Source organism: Saccostrea cucullata, unplaced genomic scaffold (genome assembly GCF_032062105.1).
Source record: "Saccostrea cucullata isolate Sc308-1 unplaced genomic scaffold, CSIRO_AGI_Scuc_v1 ctg105, whole genome shotgun sequence".
NCBI classification, from domain to species: domain Eukaryota; kingdom Metazoa; phylum Mollusca; class Bivalvia; order Ostreida; family Ostreidae; genus Saccostrea; species Saccostrea cuccullata.
This window is the reverse complement of record NW_026919155.1, coordinates 845,001-870,705: the sequence shown is the minus strand read 5'-3', so window position 1 is coordinate 870,705 and position 25,705 is coordinate 845,001. Positions and strand designations below refer to the sequence as shown.

The 25,705-nt window shown below is 33.6% G+C and overlaps 3 protein-coding genes across 3 annotated transcripts in view; 1 reads left to right on the top strand and 2 right to left on the bottom strand.

The window, feature by feature from the left end:
- The window catches only part of LOC134280256 (polyamine-transporting ATPase 13A3-like), a 29,006-nt gene extending 9,560 nt beyond the window's left edge, over positions 1-19,446 (bottom strand). The window contains exons 1-18 of the mRNA XM_062762664.1: positions 19,361-19,446; positions 16,165-16,253; positions 9,955-10,122; positions 9,629-9,696; positions 9,250-9,334; positions 6,491-6,547; positions 5,841-5,926; positions 5,499-5,573; positions 5,168-5,237; positions 4,286-4,420; positions 3,827-3,890; positions 3,580-3,711; positions 2,766-2,942; positions 2,245-2,390; positions 1,854-2,054; positions 1,396-1,457; positions 830-980; positions 486-599 (exon numbers count right to left, since the gene is read on the bottom strand). Of these exons, the coding sequence (XP_062618648.1) occupies positions 486-599; positions 830-980; positions 1,396-1,457; positions 1,854-2,054; positions 2,245-2,390; positions 2,766-2,942; positions 3,580-3,711; positions 3,827-3,890; positions 4,286-4,420; positions 5,168-5,237; positions 5,499-5,573; positions 5,841-5,926; positions 6,491-6,547; positions 9,250-9,334; positions 9,629-9,696; positions 9,955-10,122; positions 16,165-16,253; positions 19,361-19,373 (1,893 nt within the window). The 5' untranslated portion in view covers positions 19,374-19,446. The remainder of the gene's footprint in view (positions 1-485; positions 600-829; positions 981-1,395; positions 1,458-1,853; positions 2,055-2,244; positions 2,391-2,765; positions 2,943-3,579; positions 3,712-3,826; positions 3,891-4,285; positions 4,421-5,167; positions 5,238-5,498; positions 5,574-5,840; positions 5,927-6,490; positions 6,548-9,249; positions 9,335-9,628; positions 9,697-9,954; positions 10,123-16,164; positions 16,254-19,360) is intronic.
- LOC134280849 (ATP-dependent RNA helicase A-like) overlaps positions 1-25,705 on the top strand; it is a 309,572-nt gene that overhangs the window by 5,484 nt on the left and 278,383 nt on the right. The window lies entirely within an intron of this gene.
- Positions 1-25,705, bottom strand: part of LOC134280890 (lipoma-preferred partner homolog) — an 86,797-nt gene that overhangs the window by 39,639 nt on the left and 21,453 nt on the right. The window lies entirely within an intron of this gene.

The window sequence follows — 25,705 nt, the reverse complement described above, 5'->3', positions numbered from 1 at the left end:
CATATCTAGCCTTGAACTGTTCATTAAAGAGCTCTTTGTTGACCTTGACCCCCTTTGGTCAGACTATGGTGAGGACAATCATATCTTACCTTGAACTGTTCATCAAAGAGCTCTTTGTTGACCTTGACCCCCTTTGGTCACATTATGGTGAGGACAATCATATCTTACCTTGAACTGTTCATCAAAGAGCTCTTTGTTGACCTTGACCCCCTTTGGTCACATTATGGTGAGGACAATCATATCTTACCTTGAACTGTTCATCAAAGAGCTCTTTGTTGACCTTGACCCCACTTTGGTCACATTATGGTGAGGACAATCATATCTTACCTTGAACTGTTCATCAAAGAGCTCTTTGTTGGCCTTGACCCCCTTTGGTCACATTATGGTGAGGACAATCATATCTTACCTTGAACTGTTCATCAAAGAGCTCTTTGTTGACCTTGACCCCCTTTGGTCAGACTATGGTGGGGACAATCATATCTTACCTTGAACTGTTCATCAAAGAGCTCCTGGTTGTCCTTGACCGCCTTGGGTCGGACTATGGTGGGGACAATCATATCATATCTACTAGCTTCCTCCTCTCCCGGCTCCTCTAGATTCTTTTAAGGCAATAAAAAAAACAGTTCATGACCTTTACTTTTTTCTTCTATTAAATACATGTAATGACAGTCCTCAAACAATGAATAATCCATAATTTTTTGTCATAGAATTGACATGGAAAAATGCAATTTTATATCGGTATTTAAAAATATACTCCATTCTTAAAATATCTTTAAGATTGAAGCACAGCTCTATATTATTGGTAATAAATCATGTTTCAGTCACATACCCAGTTTGTGGCCTCAAACATGATGAGATCTAAAGGATCCCCACTGAGGACCCCGTCAATCATCGTCAGGGAATGACAGGTTGCCATGGCGTTCAGAAGCAGGCTCTGTTTAGGTGGGAGGAGCTTTATATCATGGACCTCCTCGGTAAAACTGTACAATAGGGACAGTTTGAAATTGTACAGTTAAAGGTTATATCAAAGTCTAAATTATATCAGTATAAACACCATGGGATTAATTAAATTTGAGAGTTATAGTTATTAATGAGTTCAGATAATCTAAGTGAGTCTTGCTATTAAGAACTTTACATACTGTAGACGTACTTTTTTCCACTGGGTCATAATTCCGCGGAATCTCAATTTCTGTTTAATCCGCGTGTAGAAAATTACGCGGATTTTCTAGATTGTCACTATATGCCTTACATTTATATTAAGTACGCTTGGACAAATTTCCGCGGAAAATTTGTGACCGCGTACATAGCGTAAATTAATACCACGCGGAAAAAAGTACTTCTACAGTATATCTACAGATAATAGAAAAAACTCTCTGACTCTGACATTTGTCCTACCAGCCATCTTGTACGGGGACAACACTCTGCATGTTTAATCCATCCTCTGTCAGTGTGCCTGTCTGGAACCATAACAGTAGATTTTAGCAAAGATAATTTATTTGATATTCATTCAATTTTCAGAGCTAAATTACCACTTAGGATACTGGAAAAAACCATGTTTTCATGGGGGCAAATTTTCGTGGTTTGAGAAAAAAAAATATGGTATGTGGGGATTTGATTTTGTGGTTAGAGAAGTATTGAGTAATAATGCTTATTAAATTTTATATTTCATGATGGTCATGAATTCATGGATTTCTCCATACCTCAAAAACAACAAAATTTAACCACCAAGATCATTAGTGATATTACAGTATTTTATTATGCAGAAAAATTATATTCTTCACAGAATCATGGATTTGACAATTGCTCTACTATAAATTTAGTAAAGATTTTATATCAAAACTTTATTATCTAACCTTATCAAAGCATACAACATTGATGGTACCGCTGATGTTGATACTATGTGGGCTGATGCAGTAAATCTGACTTTTCTTGAGACGACTCTGTGCAAACACAATCCCGATAGTAAGGGCAGCTGGCAGGGCCGGGGGTACAGCAATGGTGATCAAATCCATAGAACGAAGGAAGATATCTTCAAAGAGTTCAGAGTCTTGTACCTGGGATATTAATTGTAATTAATTTCTGATTAAATTTTGATTGACTTCCTGAAAAAAAAAACCATTCATAAGTGGAACAAAAAGATAATTCTAATTATATGGATCCACCCTTCTATTATACATCTTCATATGGTTTGGTGCCTTCTCAATTGATTTTTAAATTTTTCTACCCCTGTCAATAATACTGTACCATCAACACCACTGTGTAAATGAATCCGATTCCAGCAATTCCTGCTAGTATGGCCACAAATATGTATGTGTCCCTGTTGAATTTAAAATCCACAGGTTTGGGATATAAGATTGAGCGCACCAATTCTCCTTTTGCCGTTGAAAAACCTGATAGCAAAATACAAAGAATATCTTCATCTGATCACTATAATACATTATACAGGACTGTACAAAGGAAAAAATGAATATTATTTACAGGAACTAAAACACTGCCATTACTCTTCTATACAAAGGTAAAAATATTGGTACAGATTAAATATTTCTCTGCAATTGATTTACTCTACAATAATTTGAAGACAAGCTGCTGAAATAAGGAACACAAATTATATTTTGTCCAAAGTTGCCATATCTTAAATTTTACATATATTTTCAGCAAATAAAAATATGCAATACCCATTTATTATAGATATTGCATACCATTATCATTTAAAAAAAAAAAAATATATTTAATATTGATTGGTACTCTGACACCAGTGGTATTACCTGTCCTCAGGACTACGGCCTTGACCTGGTGAGAGCCGTAGAACCGGGTCTGTAGTACGTGTGTACCACAGAAGAGAACGTGCTTAGAGTGGTCCTTCAGGTTAAAGAGAATATCCTCCTGAGACTTAGACAATTTAGGGTTAGGTAGAGGAGTTTTAGTCACTGGTACACTCTCTCCTACAAATCAAAAGTATTAATATTAGGTGAAGGTAATGTTTTTACAAAATATAACAATTCTAAAAAATAACCAATACACAGATTACATTATGATACCTTTTTTCAATCTTTCTGAATTTTACCCCCAAAAAATCTAAAGTCACGTACATCAATTAAGCTTAAAGGGAGCTAATTCTATACCTTCCAGTAACACTATACAGATTTATGTTTTTTCCAAGTTCTGGCAACTATTAGTTCTACTGGAGGAATACAAACTTGCAAAGGGTGCAGCACCTATGGATGCCAACTATCAGTCATTCCTCAAAGGCTGTGCATGTTATACCTAAAGACCTATTTTTTCAGATGAGTGACTAATGTTTAAAGATTTGGGATCAGGCCTACCTCTATAGGTAAGATTAATCCCTACCTACACTGAACTCTTCACAGGCATCCACAAAGCACATAACTGCCTTGAATGCTGCAGATGTGCAACTTAAGTACAGTATCAAAGAAATTAGTTTATTCCTGGTATTCAAGAACATTAATTTTATAATATGACATCTTAATTCACTCATAAATCACATTCAGAGGGTTCTGTTTACGTTGTATGCTTTCTTCAAGTCTGTTAGTGAGTAAATAACAAAGTCCCATTAGTTACCTGTGAGCATGCTCTCGTTAACAATACAATTTCCTGTCAGAAGCACTGCATCACATTGCATGATACAGCCATTCCGTGGGATTGAGATAATATCCCCAGGAACAAGATCATCGGAGCAAATGTCCTGGTACGCTGAAAAAGAGGAGAGAGGTTAATGTACAGGTGTGTTAAACTCCACAGAGTAGAAAGAAGGTAACATATTTTGTTATGAAAAATGTAAAGATGCTTCAAGAACTAATAATCTTACTATCTCCAGTCAGTTTAGTTACAATGGTGGATGATTCTATGGTGTTTCTTAAAGCCCTTTGCATCTACAACATGGAAAATAGAAATTCTATCACTGACTGTACAGGATTTAATCTCAATTAAAAACATTAGAAGTTGTGAAATCTAGTTAAAGTCATGTGGATATGTGTGATGCTTAGTAAAAAAAATTATCTATCTTTAATAGTTTCTTCAAGAATGTAGCCTTCAATGCAAAGTTAAACACATACTGGCATGAATATACAGATAGACAAACAGAGGGGCAAAACACTGACATAAAACTATATCTGCACAGGTCACATGTATACCAGAGCACCTGTTGGTTCATATCACTATGTAATTATGAACTTATGATTAAAAAGAGCTTAAATTTACCAGTACAGAGAACAGGTATTTATATTTTTTATTGTATTATACAACATAAATAGAAATGTGTGACAACCTTCCTGGTTTGGTAAATGGTGACAGTTATGGAAACAACAGAAATGACAACTATACAGCTGGCATAGTAGTAATATTCATCTGCAAACCAAATCCCACAGCTGAACAACTGGAAGATGTAGAAAGGGGACAGCACCTGTACAACAAATAACACCATACAAGTTGGTTTATAAACAAATTCACATAATTTGTTTTATCCCGCTTCAGACAAATTTGTAGATTGCTGATTGGATAAAGGCTGATCACATGACACCCTGAAATTTTCCGTATTACGTCTCCGTCAAGGCGTAATATGAAAATCGGGCACGTGATTCCGTTCGAAGCGTTGTTATTGTAAATAAAAATGGCAGCAAAGAAACGGTTTACGTAGGTAGTTTAGTTAAATTTCTTGTTACCGTAACGATATTTTATGTTGATTGTTATTGGATTAAAACTTACTATTTTCATAATATGCACAAATATTTTTTTTATTTGTTTTATACCTTGTAAAATGGAAATCCGATAATAATTTCAACACCCTGAATTGAAAAACTTTTAATATTATACCTTTCAATGATAATAACAAAGAATTGAAAAACTTTTAGAACAAGTTTTTACTATTCCAAGTTAGGCCAGAATAGAAAATTATTCTGTTCATTTTCTCTGCAAGGCTACATTACAAAATTTCATTAAGTCTCATACATGAATATAATACTTTATGTTCTATTTTCGCCCCTTTCGCCCTACTCTCATTTGGGCGAATTTAAAACTGGACGAACATAAAGAATACAGTATAATTTCTTAAATGAAAATATGACTGGGCAAATTTTAAACGGGGAAAAATTGTCTGCAAGTGTGAAAGGGCGAAAATAACATGGGGCAAAAATAACCCTGTATACAGTACCTCTTTAAAAAGGAGTCTGATGATTGGGGTAACATGAATCTGAATGGAATTGGAACCAAACATTGTCATTCTGCAAAACAGAGAAGTTATATCACATTTCAGCAACATTCCCTCTTCAATGCAATCAAAGAAACCTTTTTTAATCGAGATATATACTCAACTTATTCCTACCGGTAATTGAAATATCTTGAAATTTCAAAAAATCAAAGATAATTTTCTTGAAAAGATAATTTCAACTGGAGCTTGAAACATATTTTTATATACACAAAATTAGGAACCATATTTATTATTACAAATGAACTAAATAAGTAAATAAGTAAGAATAGCTGACCTTTCTTGTTGTTGAGCATAGTTCAGTCCTTTGCAGCCATGGAAATAAGAACACTTTGTGTTTTTATCTAAACCTCTACAACAGGTGGATAAGTCAGTTCCATTTTTATTCTGGTGTTAAATATAATTTCTTTAAATAAATTTAACATAATTTGACAATTCTAAATAATAAATTTCTTTTAATTAAGTCCCATAAAAATGCAGTCAGAAAAATTGAACTGTCTTATTAATAAGAGAATTTACACCTGTTTTTTGAAATACTGTTATCTGCTTTACCAACGATACACTAACTAACTCTATAACAATTTTATACAGAATGCTCACATTGATTTGAAATACTCACTCTAATTTTTTAAATGTTTGAGAATCACTGTCCCAGATGTACTTGACTTTTTTGGTAATGAAATAGCGGATCATGCTTCGATTCAACTACAACAAATCAAATTTTATTAATTAGCAAAATGAGGAAAATATATATACATGTACTTCATTTTTAATAAAAGAAATTTTTTTCAATAGATTTTTAAGATGCTGCATGAACCTTGACAACACCCTATAAAGGATAAAACGACCATTTATCACCCCCGAAAAATACACTTGCAATATGAATATGTGTATATACAATGTACATATATTTTTCTACAGTACATCTAATCTGAAATGACTTGAATAATACTACTATCTTTTCTTTTCTTCAATCTGATTGGGTGGTAACCTAGTCAATTACATAAAAAAAAGTGACGAAGACAAAATAATAGTACTTTATACATGTAAGTTAGTAAAACAGATCAGTTAGTAGATAGATCAGTATTAATAATTTTCAACACGGAAATACAGTTGAACTTTGATATCTTAAACTCAAATATCTTGAATTACACACACCATTTTTCTGGATAATGAATAAGCCAACTAATGCATTCAAAGACATCATGCAGAGCACTGAGTAAGAAAATTTACAAGCAGAAAGCTTCCACACAATAAAGTGTTAATTACTTCTAAAACTCGATCAAACGCTGACAGTTGTCCCTCGGAATCATGATCTGCAGATGTCTATGAAATAAGGAAAAAAAAAGGTCACAACTCAATGACATGCACAAGCAAAAAAAAAATTAGGCATATGAAAATTAATGAATTAGAAAACCAATGGAAACATTTGATGACTACACAAATTGAACCAAGAGGTTGACCAAAGGCAAAAAATAATTCATTAACTTTTCCATCAAAATTTTGGACTTTTAGCACATAACCTTACTCCAGGCTTATTATTCAAAGAGAGTGATTGTCAGAGATGCTGTGGTTAGAGCCCAGCTCTCCATCAGCAAATGTTAAAAAAAAAATCTATAATTTAAGACTTATTTCTCTATTTTTACTATAAGCAGAAGTCTCCGATGAGACTGCTGCTCTACTGGTTTGCACATATTAGTATACCAAAGGAAGAGAAAAGTAGCACTTTGACTTAAAACCTTGCATTAGCAATAAAGAGAATTAGTCTAATTATGTGCCAGGTTACATTGAAATCAGACCAAACCTGAAGGAGTATTTTCCATTTTTAGAAACAATGAAACATCATTCATCAAAATCAAAAACCAATGCACTAATTTACTGGTATGTATCTGTGTAGTCGTAATCTACTTGTGTGCCAATTTACATTGAACCAGAAGTCTACTGGTTTGTACTTATAACAAAGGAAGAGAAAAGAAGCAGTCCGGACTTGAGACTGACGAACGGATGACATACATCCTACTGTCACATAAACTCATTTAGTCTCTGATCAGTAGAACTAAATCTCAAAAGATATGCTCCAAGAACTTTATTTTGAGAACCTCAGCTCTTCTAGTATAAAAACAATACAGTATTAATTTAAAGCTGAACTTAATTAATCATTTTTTGTTTGAAAGTTCAATTAGTTTGTTAACTAAGAAAGAAAAAAGAGGGATGATGAGTTTTAAGCACATTACATTCCAATATGCTCTGTGCAATCAAGGTTTCAAACATGTTGTCAGAAAACCAGAAGTCTCTGTCGAGACTGTAGCTCTACTGGTTTGTACTTATAACAAAGGATGAGAAAAGAAGTCATTGCCATCAGACCATAACTGTAGGAGGAGTAGCTTTTAAAGGAATTTCATAGAAAATTCTATTTTTAGTAACCATGGCAACACTGTTCATCGAAATCAAAAACCGATGCCCTACTTTATGTATCTTAGTGTAGTGTACTTGTGTGCCAAGTAATATTGAAATCAGACCAAAACTGTAGAAGGAGTAGCGTTTTAAAGGAATTTCATAGAAAATTCTATTTTTAGTAACCATGGCAACACCGTTCATCGAAATCAAAAACCGACGTACTATTTTATGTATCTTAGTGTAGTCTACTTGTGTGCCTAGTAATATTGAAATCAGACTAAAACTGTAGAAGGAGTAGCGTTTTAAAGGAATTTCAAAGAAAATTCTATTTTTAGTAGCCATGGCAACACCGTTCATTGAAATCAAAAACCGACGTACTATTTTATGTATCTTAGTGTAGTCTACTTGTGTGCCTAGTAATATTGAAATCAGACTAAAACTGTAGAAGGAGTAGCGTTTTAAAGGAATTTCAAAGAAAATTCTATTTTTAGTAGCCATGGCAACACCGTTCATTGAAATCAAAAACCGATGCACTGTTTTATGTATCTTAGTGTAGTCTACTTGTGTGCCAAGTTATATTGAAATCAAACCAAAACTGTAGAAGGAGTAGCGATTTAAAGGAATTTCACAAAAAATTCTATTTTTAGTAACCATGGCAACACCGTTCATCGAAATCAAAAACCGATGCACTTTTTTATGTATCTTAGTGTAGTCTACTTGTGTGCCAAGTAATATTGAATTCAGACCAAAACTGTAGAAGGAGTAGCGTTTTAAAGGAATTTCACAGAAAATTCTATTTTTAGTAACCATGGCAACACCGTTCATCGAAATCAAAAACCGATGCACTATTTTATGTATCTTAGTTTAGTCTACTTGTGTGCCAAGTTATATTAAAATCATACCAAAACTGTAGGAGGAGTAGCGTTTTGAAAAATTGTTTACAGACAGACGGACAGACAGACAGACAGACGGACAGACGACGGACACCTTACTATCGCATAAGCTCTTCTGGTCTCTGACCAGTAGAGCTAAAAAACATGCAATCTTAATATTAGTATATAAATATAGTGATTTCATTTGAATATAAGCTCATATACCGGTACATGTAATTAGGCAAATTAAAACAAGTTAAAACAAGATATCTTGATATGTAAGATATAATTATGATATATCAAAATGAGCCCATAGTTTTTACGTCATGTATAATTATTAATTAATTAATACAATGTATCTCTAAATCTGAGATACTGCGTATCTTAAAGTTGTTTGAGATGATTTGGTTAGCTGTTCAAGGTTGACTTTGGAATCACTTTAATTCATTGAAAGGGGGTGGGGGTCACTACTCATGAACAACTACAATTAAATAGGCTGCTGGGATGTAATTTTGCGAGTAACTTGTACATACAGAAGACTTTATGCATATAAAATGTGAAACATTGACAAAGTTTATAAACATTGATGAGGTCGATGGAAAGTGGGAAAGCGTACCATAATATAAAATGAATAAATTTAATGTTTCATATAAAAATCCCTATATATATAACCTAAGAAATTGATAAATGTTACATTCTCCATTAATTTGGGGTAAGAACTAAAAAGAACATGACTGTGGATCAGAATTAGAACTGTACCTTCGTGTCCCCCATTCTGAGAGGAGTGTTGCTGTCATAGGTACTCTTGCTGAAGGTAATTCCCGTCACACCCTCCTTAGTACCACTACAATGTACAGTCAGTGTCAAGTTCCTTAAAGTCCAATTAAGAACTACCACACATGAATATATATTTATGGTTACTTAATAAAAGTACTTTTGGAATTGATGTAAATTGCATGGTTGCTACATTGATAACTGGGTCAGTGTCTAATGTACTGGCAAGTTGTGGTCAAAGAACTATATATGGAAAATTGCAATGCTTTTACCAATGAGTCATACTTTATAGTGTTAGATTCTTTGTAAGTAAGCTTAATTCTAAATATGAATGGGAATGACTAAAACAATTCTTGATAATTACCTGTTTGGAAGTTGTCCATTTTTACTGGTAACTTTGACTCGGGATACAAACCACTGAAGATACTGGTCCTGTGCGAAAAAAGTGCAACTCACAGTGAAATCACTATTTTTAGGGGGGGGGGGGGTTACATTGTTTTCATGGTAGGAAGAGGCCCATGACTTTACGTCCTTTAAAAATTTACATGCATAACAATGCCGCACTCCTTCAACCATGAAATAAAATCCCTTAAATCAAAATTATTTCTCTAAAATCTCAAACATTTAACGTCTCAAAAGCATGTGATTTTACATTAAATCTGTATACAGATATATTGTAAGGCTTCTTACCCTTAGTATGACAACTTTGGCTTCTGCTAATGAGCACTTTGTGTGTGTACACTTGATGAAGAGATGATGGAACCAGTAAAAGAAGAGGCGAAGAAGACCAGCAGTGATGAGGATGAAGAACCAGACCAGCATCTTCCTCAACAGACTGGGGCGGTAACCACCGATCTCCTGAAATTACACAAACTGTTAAATCACAAAGTAATACTCGCTGTTGTTTTCTTTGTACTCTCATACCTCCAATTTTAACCTTATGCATGTAATTCTGTTACAATGGTTGTGAAAACTATTGCAGGAATCATCCAGATCAAAGTTTAGCTATATTTTCAAAATTCAAAATTTTGGCCGCTGGTCTCAGGAAATAGAACATATTGTAAACCAACTATTTATTTGTGTTATCTATTTTCACAACTGAGGAAACATTGTCTATAAATATAATGCCAAATAAATGGTTCCAAGTGATTAATATTCATGATTTAAAGTAAGTCTTCAGACTTGCAGATATTTATTACTGGCGAATAAAAGTTGGTTTACAGTATTGAGTTTGAACCACCTTGGTCCATTGACTTTAAGTAACTGTATATTAATGTACATGTACATGTACCTCTACTTTTATCATTCTATATTTAAGGAATAACTGTCTTATTTTTCGATTTCATGATGTGATCAATCAATTGGCTTGCGTGATAAAATTATCATGATTGATCATCGTCATGAAATTGAAAAATCTGACAGTTATTCCTAATATTTACATGCTCTTGATTCCGCCAATCCACGATACAAGCCCTGCTTCTGTCTAGCTATTTGTCCCGCCCTGCACATGATTTTGTTTAACTTCGCCTATCAGTGAACCAGTACATTGATGGAAAAATAAAGTACATTAGCTATTTGTAATTTTATCTTGGAAAAAGACATTGGAAATGTATATACATAATTGTATAATAAGATTAATACATGTACCATAAAACTGTAGATTTTCCTGAAATTAAGGCACTACTTCCCCCATCTGAGGAATACTCCCTGGAACTACTCCCTCATAAACATTCATATTTTAACCCAATCAAAATGCTTAGTAGGTGGAGCATTCAAGAAGTCTTGAAGCTTTGATGTAATTTTTTTAATTTATCCATTAAAGATGACATCAAAACATTTAAAATAAAATCATTATTGATTTTATCCAAAATGATTGCAATATTTTTTCAAAAATCTGTGAATTTTTAATATATCAATTATGTTTCTCAGTATTGATGCATCATAAAATATATCTAACAAAATTTTAGTTACAATTTTACTATAGTGCTCATTTCAATCCTCAGCATTGAGCTATATTAAATGTCTGAGCATCTGGTTTCATAAATCTTCTCCGGCTCGTGCACCATGTGTCAAACCCTGACTACTATTTAGGCATAGTGCACGCAAAACACAACACTATTGTTATTATTATGCTGACTGTTGTTACTGTATAATCAAAGTACTGTGAGTACTGAAAGACGGTGGCATGAATGATTTTGTTTGTTTAATTAACACCCCTTTTGAGAATAACATTTTTAGCAGCGAAGGATATTTTTCTGGCTAGCAATTACTGCGACACGGGATCTCAATCTGAATTAAGGGTCGATATAATGTCACGCAGTGGGAGTCGAATCCACGACGTAAGGATGGACTTCTTCGGGTCTGTGAGTCCAAAGCAAACTCGCTACGTCAAATGGCGAATGGCAGTATATAAGAAAAAATGTTTTAAGATTTTGTAAAATGATATGGAAATTATAAAAGTTTATTTCAATTTTTCACAATATATCTACCTGTATTTTAATATATAAATTTATATTTTTTGTACTAAAAAGTAAAGTGTTATGAATTCTCACTGTTATCTAAAATTGTTACTATCTTATTACAATTTTCATCAAAAAACATAGCAAACTTCAAATAGGTATATGCATAAATAAACAATTGCAAATTATAAGATTTCATTTAAATGTGTTGTGTCGCCTTACGACACACAATGATAATGTCAAAATGTCTAAAGCAGTGTCAAGTTTCCTCTTTGCTAAAAACAAGTTGGATAATTTCAACTTAAATTAACTTAAAGGAATTTCATTGATTCACATAGTTGAGTCTCCCTTAATTCTTCAAATAACAGCCAGAAACCAATCTCGCGCACAAATAGGACCTTGTGAAGATTTAATTAGTACTAAAGTTATGGACAATATTTGTACTATCATTATACAAAAGAATCTTATATATATTAGCTGTCAACTTTGACAGTGCCTTCCGCTATTCCTGTAGCTGTTTGTTCTACCCTTGGATTTGATTAAAACGATTTCGCTTAGAAAACTCCCATTTCTCTAGTACACTAAAGAGGAAAAAACTGAACTGCTTTCCAGTGCTTAGTATCGCCATCGAACGCCGCCATTTTTCGTGGATTTACCACTTTCCCATTTCGGATGCTTGATAAACTGATAAATTGATAAAATAATTAAGCAAATGTCCATAAATTTTCCAAAAGACGACACAATAGATAATGAATAAAAAATAAGATAATGTTTACCAAAATCTATTTAATACTTTTATTTCGAAACAATATTCAGGTATTACTTTTAAAACCGGGGTTTTTTTTATCATGCTTAAGTACATTAAAGCATGTTAATGAAGTATTGTTTTTTTTTAACAAGATGTGTTTGTGAAACACTATGCGCCCGGCATCAACAAAGTTCGAAAAAGCTATTTTTAGTATATAGGTCACAGTCGAGGTCACAAGGTCATTGACCTTGGTGTTGTTTGTAAGAACTTAATTAGTGGGGTATGCATACTAAATATGAAGTCCCTATCTCCTATGGTTCAAAAGTTATGGCAAAAAGTGGAAACAGCTATTTTTAGTATAAAGGTCACAGTCAAGGTCACATGGTCATTGATCTTGGTGTTGTTTCAAAGAACTTTATTAGTGGAGTATGCATACTAAATATGAAGTCCCTATCTCTTATGGTTCAAAAGTTATGGCAAAAAGTGGAAAAAGCTATTTTTAGCATATAGGTCACAGTCAAGGTCACAAGGTCATTGACCTTGATGTCATTTGAAAGAACTTTTTTAGAGGAGTATGCATACCAAATATGAAGTCTCTATCTCTTATGGTTCAAAAGTTATAACAAACAGTTGAAAAACCTATTTTTAGCATATAGGTCACAGTCAAGGTCACAAGGTCATTGACCTTGGTGTCATTTGAAAGAACTTCATTAGTGGAGTATGCCTACCAAATATAAAGTCTCTATCTCTTATGGTTCAAAAGTTATGACAAACAGTTGAAAAACCTATTTTTAGCATATAGGTCACATTCAAGGTCACAAGGTCATTGACCTTGATGTCATTTGAAAGAACTTTATTAGAGGAGTATGCATACCAAATATGAAGTCCCTGTCTCTTTTGGTTCAAAAGTTATGGCGAAGGTTAAAGTTGACGACAGACAGACAAATAGATAAACAGACAAACAGATAAACAGACAAACAGACAGGACAAAAACAATATGCGCCCCGAAAAAATTCGGGTGCATAAAAATTGTCTATATTTTATCAAAAGAATTCAGATACACTAAAATATGATAAATAAATACTTGCGAAATTAAAATTTTATCTTGCAGCGCCTACTTATTTTCGAGAAAAACGCTTTGAACACGACAACCCTCGTGTACTGCTCAGAAAAAAAAGATAGAAAAAAAGAATAACAAAATATTTTTCTGTCTCTACTTTCCGTCGTCTCAAGTCACGATCGGAGTCTGTATATATGCGCATGGAGCTTTCTCCAGAATGGGAGAGGATCATACATTTTGGCTATGGTTTGCGATGATGGTATTTCTCATACGTAATATTCTAATAATTTAATAAGCATGCGAATCACTGCGCAATACATATTTACTGCGTTGTGAACACACCAGAAGACTGACCTAAATTCAGCCCACTAAAATCGCATAAAATCCTAATACTAGTTTTATTTCATGCACATGTATTTGAGTGTACTTTTTCGTACACCCACTAAAGGGTATATTTATTAGAGGCACGTTAGAGTTTCTAATTATAGGAATGAAATATATGGGTAAATTGTCCGTTGTAGTCTTTCTAATTATAGCTTTGACAAATTTTTATCCGTTGAGTCGTTTTTGTGTCTGAGATAATCAGACAAAGTCTTATATTTAAAAACTAGAATGGTTATAAACTTAGCAAATTTTATGGCATCATATACCTCCAACAACCGTTTTATTAACTGATTAAGATGTAGTGATCTTTTTTCTTCTTTCCTAAAATACATATATTCGTTTTACTAATATAGCATTGTAAACAGATATAAGAAATTCAAACAAAAAGACTGTTAAATTACAATAAACTATTTAAGTTTTATTGTAAAAGAAAAAATTCACAAAGCAGTATTTAAGAAACAGCCGTGTGTTGTTTAGCAATTACTAGTAATAAATACTAGTATTTGACTTCGGAGTTAGATAGTGAAACAATCGTACAATTAAAACTTCAAATATTTTTCAACAATTAATTGGTAATTTTAAAGAAACACAATGTGCGTACGAAACTTATTTTTTGAACATGTGAGAAAAAACGAAAAAAAAAAATGTACGAATTGACATCTGTAGTTTGATTACGAATTTACGAGTCGGTTGGTGTATGAGTTAGTTTAGTTCGGCATAACTCAATGAATATTCATGAGGCGAGAAATATTGATAACGGCAAATATCAGGAATTAGGCTTTGTATCCATCAACGAAATGTCTCTGAAATAACTTGAAAGTATTTGTTAACTATGTACATTTTATTTTCAAACATTGAAATAAGTCTACTTTCATTATTTTCACTCTGCAAAAATCGCCGCTAGGGTCCCCGTGTGTTTACACAGACCAGCAGCAATAGCCTGTGGCTATATATAGCCACCGTCTAAAAACGGCAATATTTTCTTCATTCCCAATGTTTCATCACCTGTAACATTCGTCTACTCTATTATGACGTCACCTTATGCAATATTTATGTCATAATCTTATTCTTTAATTTTGAACGTTCCATGCTTTAGGTATAATCTACAGATAGTTTTAGAGAATATTATTTGAGTGAAGGAAGGGGGGTTGCAAAAAACTATTTTATAATTATTATTTTGCTTATTTTTAATCGTAAGTGTAAAATATTTGAAACTAAGTTTATATATATTATAGAACAGTACTTTATATAACGGCGTCTGTGGCGTAATCGGTAGCGTGTCGGACTGACAATCTTGGGGTCGTGAGTTTGCTCCCCGGTATGGGCGTCGTCGGATTTTCTTCATAATTGGAAGCCGTGCACTATTTCAGCATAGTATGCTTACGCTATATAAAACCTTAGAACACTATGCGAGAATAGTAGATTATGGGTTATATAGAGACAAACTGACAGGAAGCATAATAATTTTGTATAGTATATTAAATTATGGATTTGGTACTCAGGAAATAGCAAATTCATGGTCCCTCTCAGTAGGAAATTATTTCTCTCAGCAGCTTCGCTACCTAGAAAAATAGTTTCCTGAGGGAACCATAAATAATGCTATTGTATTGTCCCTCATACCAATTCCATATCTGTATACAGTTAACCCAACTCCTGCCTTATTATTGTCTTGTTTGACAAGTGTTTCAAAAATGTTTTTATGGACCTCCGTTTTATATTGATGGGACTCTACCTGACCCCTTTTTTTTAAACAGATGTGTCTCTAACACAAAAATACATCAATTTAAATACAAAGCACACACACATGCAAATTTTGGGGGAAAAAAATGGTTCAGTGAGCCTTTTAAAGAAGCCCAGAAAGGTGAAAAGTTGAATGAGAGTTTGCTTTTCAACAATGTTTATTTAAGACCCTTTCTATAAATTGTACTCTAATTTTTCATATTGCATGCTTTCTGAAGTCAGTTAAGTTCAATGATACAAAAAAACAAGGATTTTTTTTATGGACATGCAATCCTTTTTAAGTTAATTTTATCAATATTTTAAGAAATAACCATTTTAATAAAGTCAACAAAAGATCAATCCACTCTTACAGAAATCTAGTCAGTAATAGAGAAAACACATCTTGATCTCATATAAGGTGATTCAAGTTTAACTAAAAACACAGGTAACACTGCTTTGCTGAGAATCAGTCCAAAGGTTTTATAAAGTTGACAATATATCTGATTGGGAATAGTTAATACAGTATTTACCATTTGATCCTCCTGTCCTGGGTTGACATATTGGTAGCCACTTTTCATGGGCGGGGGGCCTGAGAGGCCCACCTTTACTTTCACCTCCTCTGGAAAACAAAAATGTCAAGTTTAACTTTAAATTGATTCAAGCTGTTTATATAAATCAAGATAATTCTGATCAGTAAAATTACACCCCCACCCCATCCCCTGACTTAGGAATGGATGCTTATTTGAAATATCAAGAAACAATTTGTAACAATAAACATGTTTGTGATCTTGATCCCTGATCTTTTCTACAAAAAATCAATAGGGGCTATAAATGTTTTAGCTAAATATATAAACAATATGGAAGGGAGTCTGGAAACCATTTCATATCATATTTAAAATTGTGATCTTGACCTTTCACTTTTTGTCTCAGTATTAACAGTGGTCTTAATTCATAATTAACTTCAAGTCTCATTGCAAAAGCTCAAGAAGAACTAAAGTTATCTGGAAAACAATTCTCACAGTTTAAAAGTATATGAATTATATTCTGACCTTTACCTTTGGACTTCAAAATCGATTGAGGTCTTCTTTTAAAGGAGAAACAATATAAAATTTCATTGCAAAGCTACAGGAATTTTGCATATGCCAATTAAAGGTACTGGTATATCTTCCAGAAACTAAAGTTTTATAGACAAAGAGTCACATTAACTTCCCCTCTTCTTATGCTTTTAGAAACTAGCTGTGGGAGACAAAAAGACAAGCAAATTCAAATCAATTTGAAATTTTCACATATGTTCATAAAGACAGCTTAATGGTCTCGAGAGACATAATCAACATTTTTTTTTATATACAGCATATTCACATTTGCAAATCTTATTTCACCAAAACAAACAAAACAAATTGCTTGGCAATCTGAATGTCGACTAAAAATCTTTTTAACAGCTTAAAGCTCATTGTACACTCTCATGATTTATTACCCCCGTCACCAAACTAAAAAAAAACAACATTTAACTCTATTTTCAAAAGGATTATTGATCTACACAAGACCACAAGATGTCTCTAATGTTTTATATGTAGAAGAAATTTTCTAAATTTTCCAGTTTAAACTTGAGGTACCCCAATTGTTGCTGAAATTCCTAATTTTTGCCAGTTCTTCAACATTTAAATCTATAGTTGCTTGACATGGTAAATCAAACAATTACAAGAATTATGTAAAATTATTGGAACGTAACCCATAATGTACATGTTAGGGATGGAAGATCAAATAAAATATGTCTTTATTATTGTTTGACTTTTACTTGGAATACATCAAATATTGACACGCTTCATTGTGTGCCCAAAAGGTATTAAGATTATAATCATTAACATTGAAAATGATCTCAGTTCAAGTAAATTTTTCATGTCTTCTTAAGGTGTTCATTCTCCACCCCAAGGATGACACTATGATACCCTTAAAATTATAACAGTCAAAAAATAAACCATTGACAAGCATTAATTGCCTTATTTGAATTCATGGAGACTTCAACAAAATAAAGTCAATATAGAGATGAATTTTGCATTAATATCATTTCCATCCTTGATGATATGGAAAAATTCTGATAAGATGAACAGTCATCTTAAAATTTTATAAAGCAGCTAGCATGGTCTTGACCTATGCCAATAAAATCAAAAGGTTTAGAAGTGTTGGTTACATACCGGTATTTGCAAAATTACTTCCTATGTATTAAAAAAATGGTGCTTTTAAGGAATACTGTAGACAAAATTACTCTCAATTTCTGTTTATGTATTAAAAAACTATATGCCTTACATTTATTTTAAGTACGCTTTTTCCGCGGAAAATGTGTGACCGCGTTCATAGCGTAAATTAATACCACTCGGAAAAAAGTACTTCTACAGTAATTAATATGTGACAGATTTTTCTGGCAGTAAGAGATAAGAAGATAAGTAGATCAATACAGATCGATTGTTCAATTGATCCACATTCCAATATAATCGTCCCAAAAACCTTGTCACTAGGAATCCCCAGTAGGGCTCTCCAAAGTTATCAGACAAGGTCATACTTCCTTAAAATTCTATCTCATCAAAAACAAAATTAATATTGAATTTTTAACCAATATATTAAAACTTACTTTGTTTGGTCATTCCCACATTTGATTCACCTGTAAACTTTAAATTTACCTGAACATGTTTATTTCTATATTAAATGACATTTGTCTATATAGCTATAAGGGTCCACATATTTACTATAAGGCACTGCATGAGTGACCACATTCATCTATATATGTTGTAAATGTACATTTACATGCCGAAAATGCCAATTAATAAAGAGTACAAAACATTAATTTACTATCTTTGCAAAAAGCAAATGCATATCTGATTATAAGAAATATTGTTTTCGCTAAAAATAGAAAATTGAAATGGCTAATAATAGACCAGTATTCAAGTCTGGCTAATTGACAAAACATATATTTCTTATTTTTTTTTTTAAAATGTTTATAAATGTTCCCTAAACATCACCACCCTATTTTCACACTATCATTTCTCAAAATAACTATGTAAGCTTAAAGATCCACCCAGCTAGATCTCATTGACTCGTAAAACGTACATCAGCTAAAAATCATTTGTGAACCAAAAATTGACACATGTAATTCAAAATCGCTACAATTCAGAGGTTATAATTATTGTATGTACCACAGAACTGCTTCTGAGAGCAGTGACTTGGGTTAATAAGGGGGCACACAAGTGGCTGGGATTTAAGGGGGTGCACATTTCCTCAATACAGAACTTACTGCTTTATTTATTTTTAAGAGGGCATTTGACACCTGATATGTGAAATACTGGTTCCACACAACACAAAGACCAGTGCTGTCCTCTAATACAGGGTTCATAACCCTGGGATATTCAGGTATTCATATTATGGTTGTTGTTCAGTAAAATAACGTAAAATTTATAACAATGTTTGGAGGAGTATTTGTACAGAAAATACAAAAGCAATAAATACTGAGTTCACCTTTCACACTGTCTTTGATTTTTACAGATAAAAAATTCTCTGTTTAACAAAGTTTTAAGGAATTCTTAAATTTTGATTTTACATGTATTTTCTCCGGGAATATTTTTCTATCTGCAAACCCGGCTAGATGTAGATTGTCTTCACCTTCACTGATCTCATTAACCTCACAATATTACTAATTCAGCACAATAAAAGTTAATGAATTGTGAATAAACTTACTCTGTCTGGTCATTTTGCCCCATTCACCTGTAAGTTTATTTTCCCTTCACATGTCTAGTAGTAAGACACGAGGATCCTTCTACATATATTTACAACGGTGATGCATCAGTGAACTCATTCACCAGTAGGCATATAGAAACAGTTTGTTACCCACTTTGCATAAATTTTGAAACATTGTGACCAAAAAATGAAAGCAAGACAGTGAGTTGAACTGACATAGGTAAGGTCACAAAAGATCATTTTCAATCCGCATTAATGGAATTTGCAAACACATGGGGTGGTAGGTTAAACTTACTAAAGCAAAATATATGTATTTTAATTCTCTTATTTATGTATCTTGACCTTAATTCATACAAAACTTCCCACCTTGTAACCTGCATTCCCCTACACACCAACAGAAAACTACAGATCCAGGCTATTTATTTAACAATGCAAACATAAGTGAACACAATATATTAGTAACAGAACACGTACCTCATCAAATTGTTTTTAAGTAATGTAAAGTCCACATTAAATTAATATGTGTACATCCAAGATGCAACATTTATGCAACTTTGATCTGATAGGGTTTGCAATTTCTTGGAATAGCTAGAATTTTCCCAAAACTTCAAATTAGTCACTCATCCAGAAAATGTTTACTTCAAATCCAGCATCTGAAGCAACATTCAATGAGAGTGTTCATCTATTGTTGTGGCATCTGAGCAAGTCTGTTAGTGTATATCCTTATATATATCATTTACCAAGGTTTGGTCAATATAGGGTTTTTTAGTTACATGGAAATGAGACCTGTACCAAACAAGAGGCCCAGTGGTCACAGCGCTCACCTGAGCACATCGGCTAGGAAAAAGCACATATCAGATCAGAACTGAAAGTTTACTGAGGTTGGTGGGGGGGGGGCTTGAATTTTCACCCCCCAGGGGATCATGATTTGAATGAACTAGAATCTACACTACCTGAGGATGATTCCATATAAATATTACTAATTATGGCTTTGAAGTACTTGAAATGAAGATTTTAAAAGGTTTCACTATGTATTCCTATGTAAAACTTTGGTCGGCCATTTTGTCCCCACCCTAGCCCCGGGGGTCATGATTTGAACAAACTTGAATCTACACTACCTGAGGATTAAATTTCACATGAGTTTCATCTTTCCTGTCTCAATGGTTCTTGAGAAGATTTTTAAAGATTTTTCCTATATATTCCTATGTAAAACTTTGATAAGCCATATTGGCCCCGCCCTATCCCTAGGGGTCATAATTTGAACAAACTTGAATCTACACTACCTGAAGGTGATTCCATATGAGTTTCATCTTTCCTGGCCCAGTGGTTCTTGAGAAGAAGATTTTTAAAGATTTTTACTATATATTCCTATGTTAAACTTTGATCGGACATTATGGCCCCACACTAGCCCCAGGGGTCATGATTTGAACAAACTTGAATCTACACTGCCTGAGGATGAATCCACATGAAGTTCATCTTTCCTGTTCCTATGGATCTTGAGAAGAAGATTTTTAATGATTTTTACTATATATTCCTATGTAAAACTTTGATCGGCCATTTTGGCCCCACCCTACCCCCAGGGGTCGTGATTAGAACAAACTTGAATCTACACTACCTGAGGATGATTCCACATGAGTTTCATCCTTCCCGGCCCAGTGGTTCTTGAGAAGAAGATTTTTAAAGATTTTTACTATATATTCCTATGTAAAACTTTGATCGGCCATTATGGCCCCACACTAGCCCCAGGGGTCATGATTTGAACAAATTTGAATGTACACTGCCTGAGGATGAATCCACATGAAGTTCATCTTTCCTGTTCCTACGGATCTTGAGAAGAAGATTTTTAATGATTTTTACTTTATATTCCTATGTAAAACTTTGATCGGCCATATTGGCCCCACCCTACCCCCCGGGGTCATGATTTGAACAAATTTGAATCTACACTACCTGCAGATGATTCCACGTGAGTTTCACCTTTCCTGGCCCAGTGGTTCTTGAGAAGAAGATTTTTCAAGAATTTTCCTATATACACCTATGTAAAAATTTGATCGGCCATTTTGGCCCCACCCTACCCCCCGGGTCATGATTTGAACAAATTTGAATGTACACTACCTGAGGATGATTCCAAATGAGTTTCATCTTACCTGGCCCAGTGGTTCTTGAGAAAAAGATTTTTTAAAAATGCCATTAATTTTTCTCTAATTCATAATTATCTCCCCTTGGAAAAGGACGTGGCCCTTCATTTGAACAAATTTGAAACCCCCTTTACCCAAGGATACTTTGTAGCAAGTTTGGTTGAAATTGGCCCAGTGGTTCTTGAGAAGAAGATGAAAATGTGAAAAGTTGACAACGACGACAGACAGCGGACAAATTTTGATCAGAAAAGCTCACTTGCAGGTGAGCTAAAAACTTGAACCTGCACCAAAAACATTAATCTGGCCTGATTCATTTGCTGAAATTGCAGCATCTGAAACCATGGGTAGTTCAATGTAACACTTGAAGCATCTTTCATGCACCAATGATTAAAGTATAGGATATAGAAATGAGCTTTTCGAATTACCTCTTGTCCATCCATCTGTCTGTCAAACTTTTCTCAACTTCTTAAGAACTATAGTACTAAGCTAATTTTAAAAGCATTATTGGGTAAAGGAAAGTTAAAATTGTTGAAATAAAGGATCAAACCCCCTTCCAAGGGGAGATAATCAACAGAAATCAAAAATACCATGAGGTCATAAAAAAATCTTCTTCACAAGAACAACTGGGCCAGGAAAACTGAAACTTTTGGGAAAATTCCTTATGTATAAATTTAAAATTTTTCAAATCATGACCCATTGGGGGTATAGGTTGGACTCAATCACTCAGTCAAGGAAGGCTACAATATTTAGCATGTTTATACCACTTAATGGATTATCATTTTATCTGGCCAAAGATTACAGTTTAATGGATTTCTTTATTTTTAATGTATATTTCTTTATTTTCAGAATTTGCTGTCTTTATTGAGTTGTAAACTTTGAAATACATATTCCTGTAAGATATTATTAAACTAAAAATATGTCCATAGGACATGAATTAATGCTCCGCCAAGGGTATATTAGTAAAACAACATGAAAATTTGTATTAGTGTATGAAATTTGACCAGAATTATCTTTAAAAGTGATGCAGTTGAATTGTGTTACATTAGTTTTAAAACAAATGTATTAACATATAAAGATTATGATCATTAATTTCATTAAAGTGAGGTCCTTTAATATCCTTTCATACTGTCAAAGGAAATGCCAAGGTCAACATATATCTGTATTCCATTCATTTTTTTAAAAATATCAACACAATCGCACACCTGAGCAATGTGGCAAGGAATAAAAGCATAAATCAGTTTATTATTGAAAAGTTGAAACCTTCAAAAATTATTAAAGTTTGGTCCCTTGGAAACAATCCTTAAAAATACTTTTTTCAGGGAGAGGGTATGACATTTGAACAATACATGTAGAGACCATTCTATTTACAAAATATTCTACCAACAGGATAAGGAAAACTGGTCTTACATATATTCTTTAAAAAAAAATTCTGGCTTTAATTAGCCCTTATCACATCAGTTCAATCAAAGAAACTAACTTAACTGTTGTTTTTAAGCCTTTTATAAAATTACAGGGGTGCACTGTAAGTATTTTATTCAAAATTGAATCTACACTACTTTCTGTTTAGAATGCTTCCATATTAGTAAATAATTTACTTAATTTATGGCTTTGCTATTTTTGAAAAATGAAGATTTTTAAAAATCTTGACAGCCTGAGGCATGTTAATTAGCCAGGTGGCTGTGTGCTTCCATAATTTTCCTGAAACAAAGGGATTATGATCATTAAACATATTGCCTTGTGTGTATTCCAATTTTGAGAAGATTTTGCTAAAGAATTTGCTAGTTTGCTATATATTTCTATGTAAAACTTTGATCGGCCATTGTGGCCCGCCCTATCCCCGGGGGTCATGATTTGAACAAACCTGAATCTACACTACCTGAAGATGCTTTCATATAAATAATGGTCATTCATGCCTTTGCTACTTCTTGAGAAGAAGATTTTTTAACAAATTTTCCTATATATTTCAATGTACAACTTTGATCGGCCATTGTGGCCCCGCCCTACCCCCGGGGGTCATGATTTGAACAAACTTGAATCTAAACTACCTGAGGATGCTTCCCTATAAGTTTCAACTTTCCTGGCACAGTGGTTCTTGAGAAGAAGATTTTTGAAGAATTTTCCTATATACATTTCTATGTAAAACTTTGATCGGCCATTGTGGCCCCGCCCTACCCCCGGGGGTCATGATTTGAACAAACTTGAATCTAAACTACCTGAGGATGCTTCCCTATAAGTTTCATCTTTCCTGGCAAAGTGGTTCTTGAGAAGAAGATTTTTAAAGAATTTTCCTATATATTTCTATGTAAAACTTTGATAGGCCATTGTGGCCCCGCCCTACCCCCGGGGTCATGATTTGAACAAACTTGAATCTACACTACCTGAGGATGCTTCCCTATAAGTTTCAACTTTCCTGGCACAGTGGTTCTTGAGAAGAAGATTTTTAAAGAATTTTCCTATTTATTTCTATGTAAAACTTTGATCGGCCATTGTGGCCCGCCCTATCCCCGGGGGTCATGATTCCAACAAACTTGAATCTACACTATCTGAAGATGCTTCCCTATAAGTTTCAACTTTCCTGGCACAGTGGTTCTTGAGAAGAAGATTTTTAAAGAATATTCCTATATATTTCTATGTAAAAATTTGATCGGCCATTGTGGCCCCGCCCTTCCCCCGGGAGTCATGATTTGAACAAATTTGAATCTACGCTACCTGAGGATGCTTCCCTATGAGTTTCATCTTTCCTGGCCCAGTGGTTCTAGAGAGGAAGATTTTAAAAGAATTTTCTTATATATTTCTATGTAAAAATTTGATTGGCCACTGTGGCACTGCCCTACCCCAGAGGGTCATGATTTGAACAAACTTGAATCTACACTATCTGAGGATGCTTCCCTAAAAGTTTCATCTTCCTGGCACAGGGGTTCTTGAGAAGAAGATTTTTAAAACATACCATCAAATTTTTACTATTTCTGAATTATCTCCCCTTGAATAAGGGTGTGGCCCTTCATTTGAACAAACTTGAATCCCCTTCACCTAAGGATACTTTGTGCCAAGTTTGGTTGAAATTGGCCCAGTTGTTCTTGAGAAGAAGTCGAAAATGTGAAAAGTTGACGACAACAATGACGACGACGACAGCAACGGACAAATTTTGATCAGAAAAGCTCAAATGAGCCTTCAGCTCAGGTGAAAACTATTGATTCAGTTGAAAAGCTCTAATCAGTAAGTATCAGCATATGAAGTTAAAAAAATATTATAAATGGTTTCTTTAAAACTGACTTAAACACAAATGGATCAAAATGAGATCAAGGTCAAATGAAAGGTCAAGGTCAAAATTGATGATACACTTGAAATGCTTACCTCAATATCTATCAGCTTATGAAGTTTGACACTAATATAGGAAAAGTGAGGTCAATGTCAAAGCAAAGGTCAAGGTAAAAAATGTTGATGCAGTTGCATATCTCTCATTAATATGTATCAACATATGAAGTTTGATAAAAATATCTAGAATGATATCTTTAATTAAAACAATCTAATTAAAATTAGATGTTAGATCCGCTTGCATACTCGCTGCACTCACATCTAACAACATCCCATTAAGGGTCATGTCAGAGGTCAAATTCTATTAACCAATCAAATCGTCGCCTGCAAAATCATCATATACTGTTGAAGCGAATAAATCTAGAGGTGTTCCTAATTTGACCTCTGACGTGACCCCTCCATGGGATGTTCGTGTAGCGAGTATGTGAGCGAATCTAACATCTAATTTTAATTAGATTGTAATTAAAACTGACTTCAACACAATTTGATAAAAGTGAGGTCAAGGTCAAATAAAAGGTCAAGGTCAAAATTGTTGATGCAGTTGAATTGTTTACATCAGTATGTATCAGCATATGAAGTTTGACACTGATTTGGGAAAAGTGATGTCAAGGTCAAAGGAAAGGTCAAGGTCAAAAATTTTGATGCAGTTGAATTGCTCTAATCAATATGATAAAAATATCTAGAATGATGTCTTTAATTAAAACTGACTTAAACACAACTTGATAAAAGTGCGGTTAAGGTCAAATAAAAGGTCAAGGTCAAAATTTTTGATGCAGTTGACTTGCTAACATCAGTATGTACCAGCATATGAAGTTTGACACTGATTTGGGAAAAGAGAGGTCAAAGGTCAAAGGAAAGGTCAAGGTCAAAAATGTTGATGCAGTTGAATTGCTCT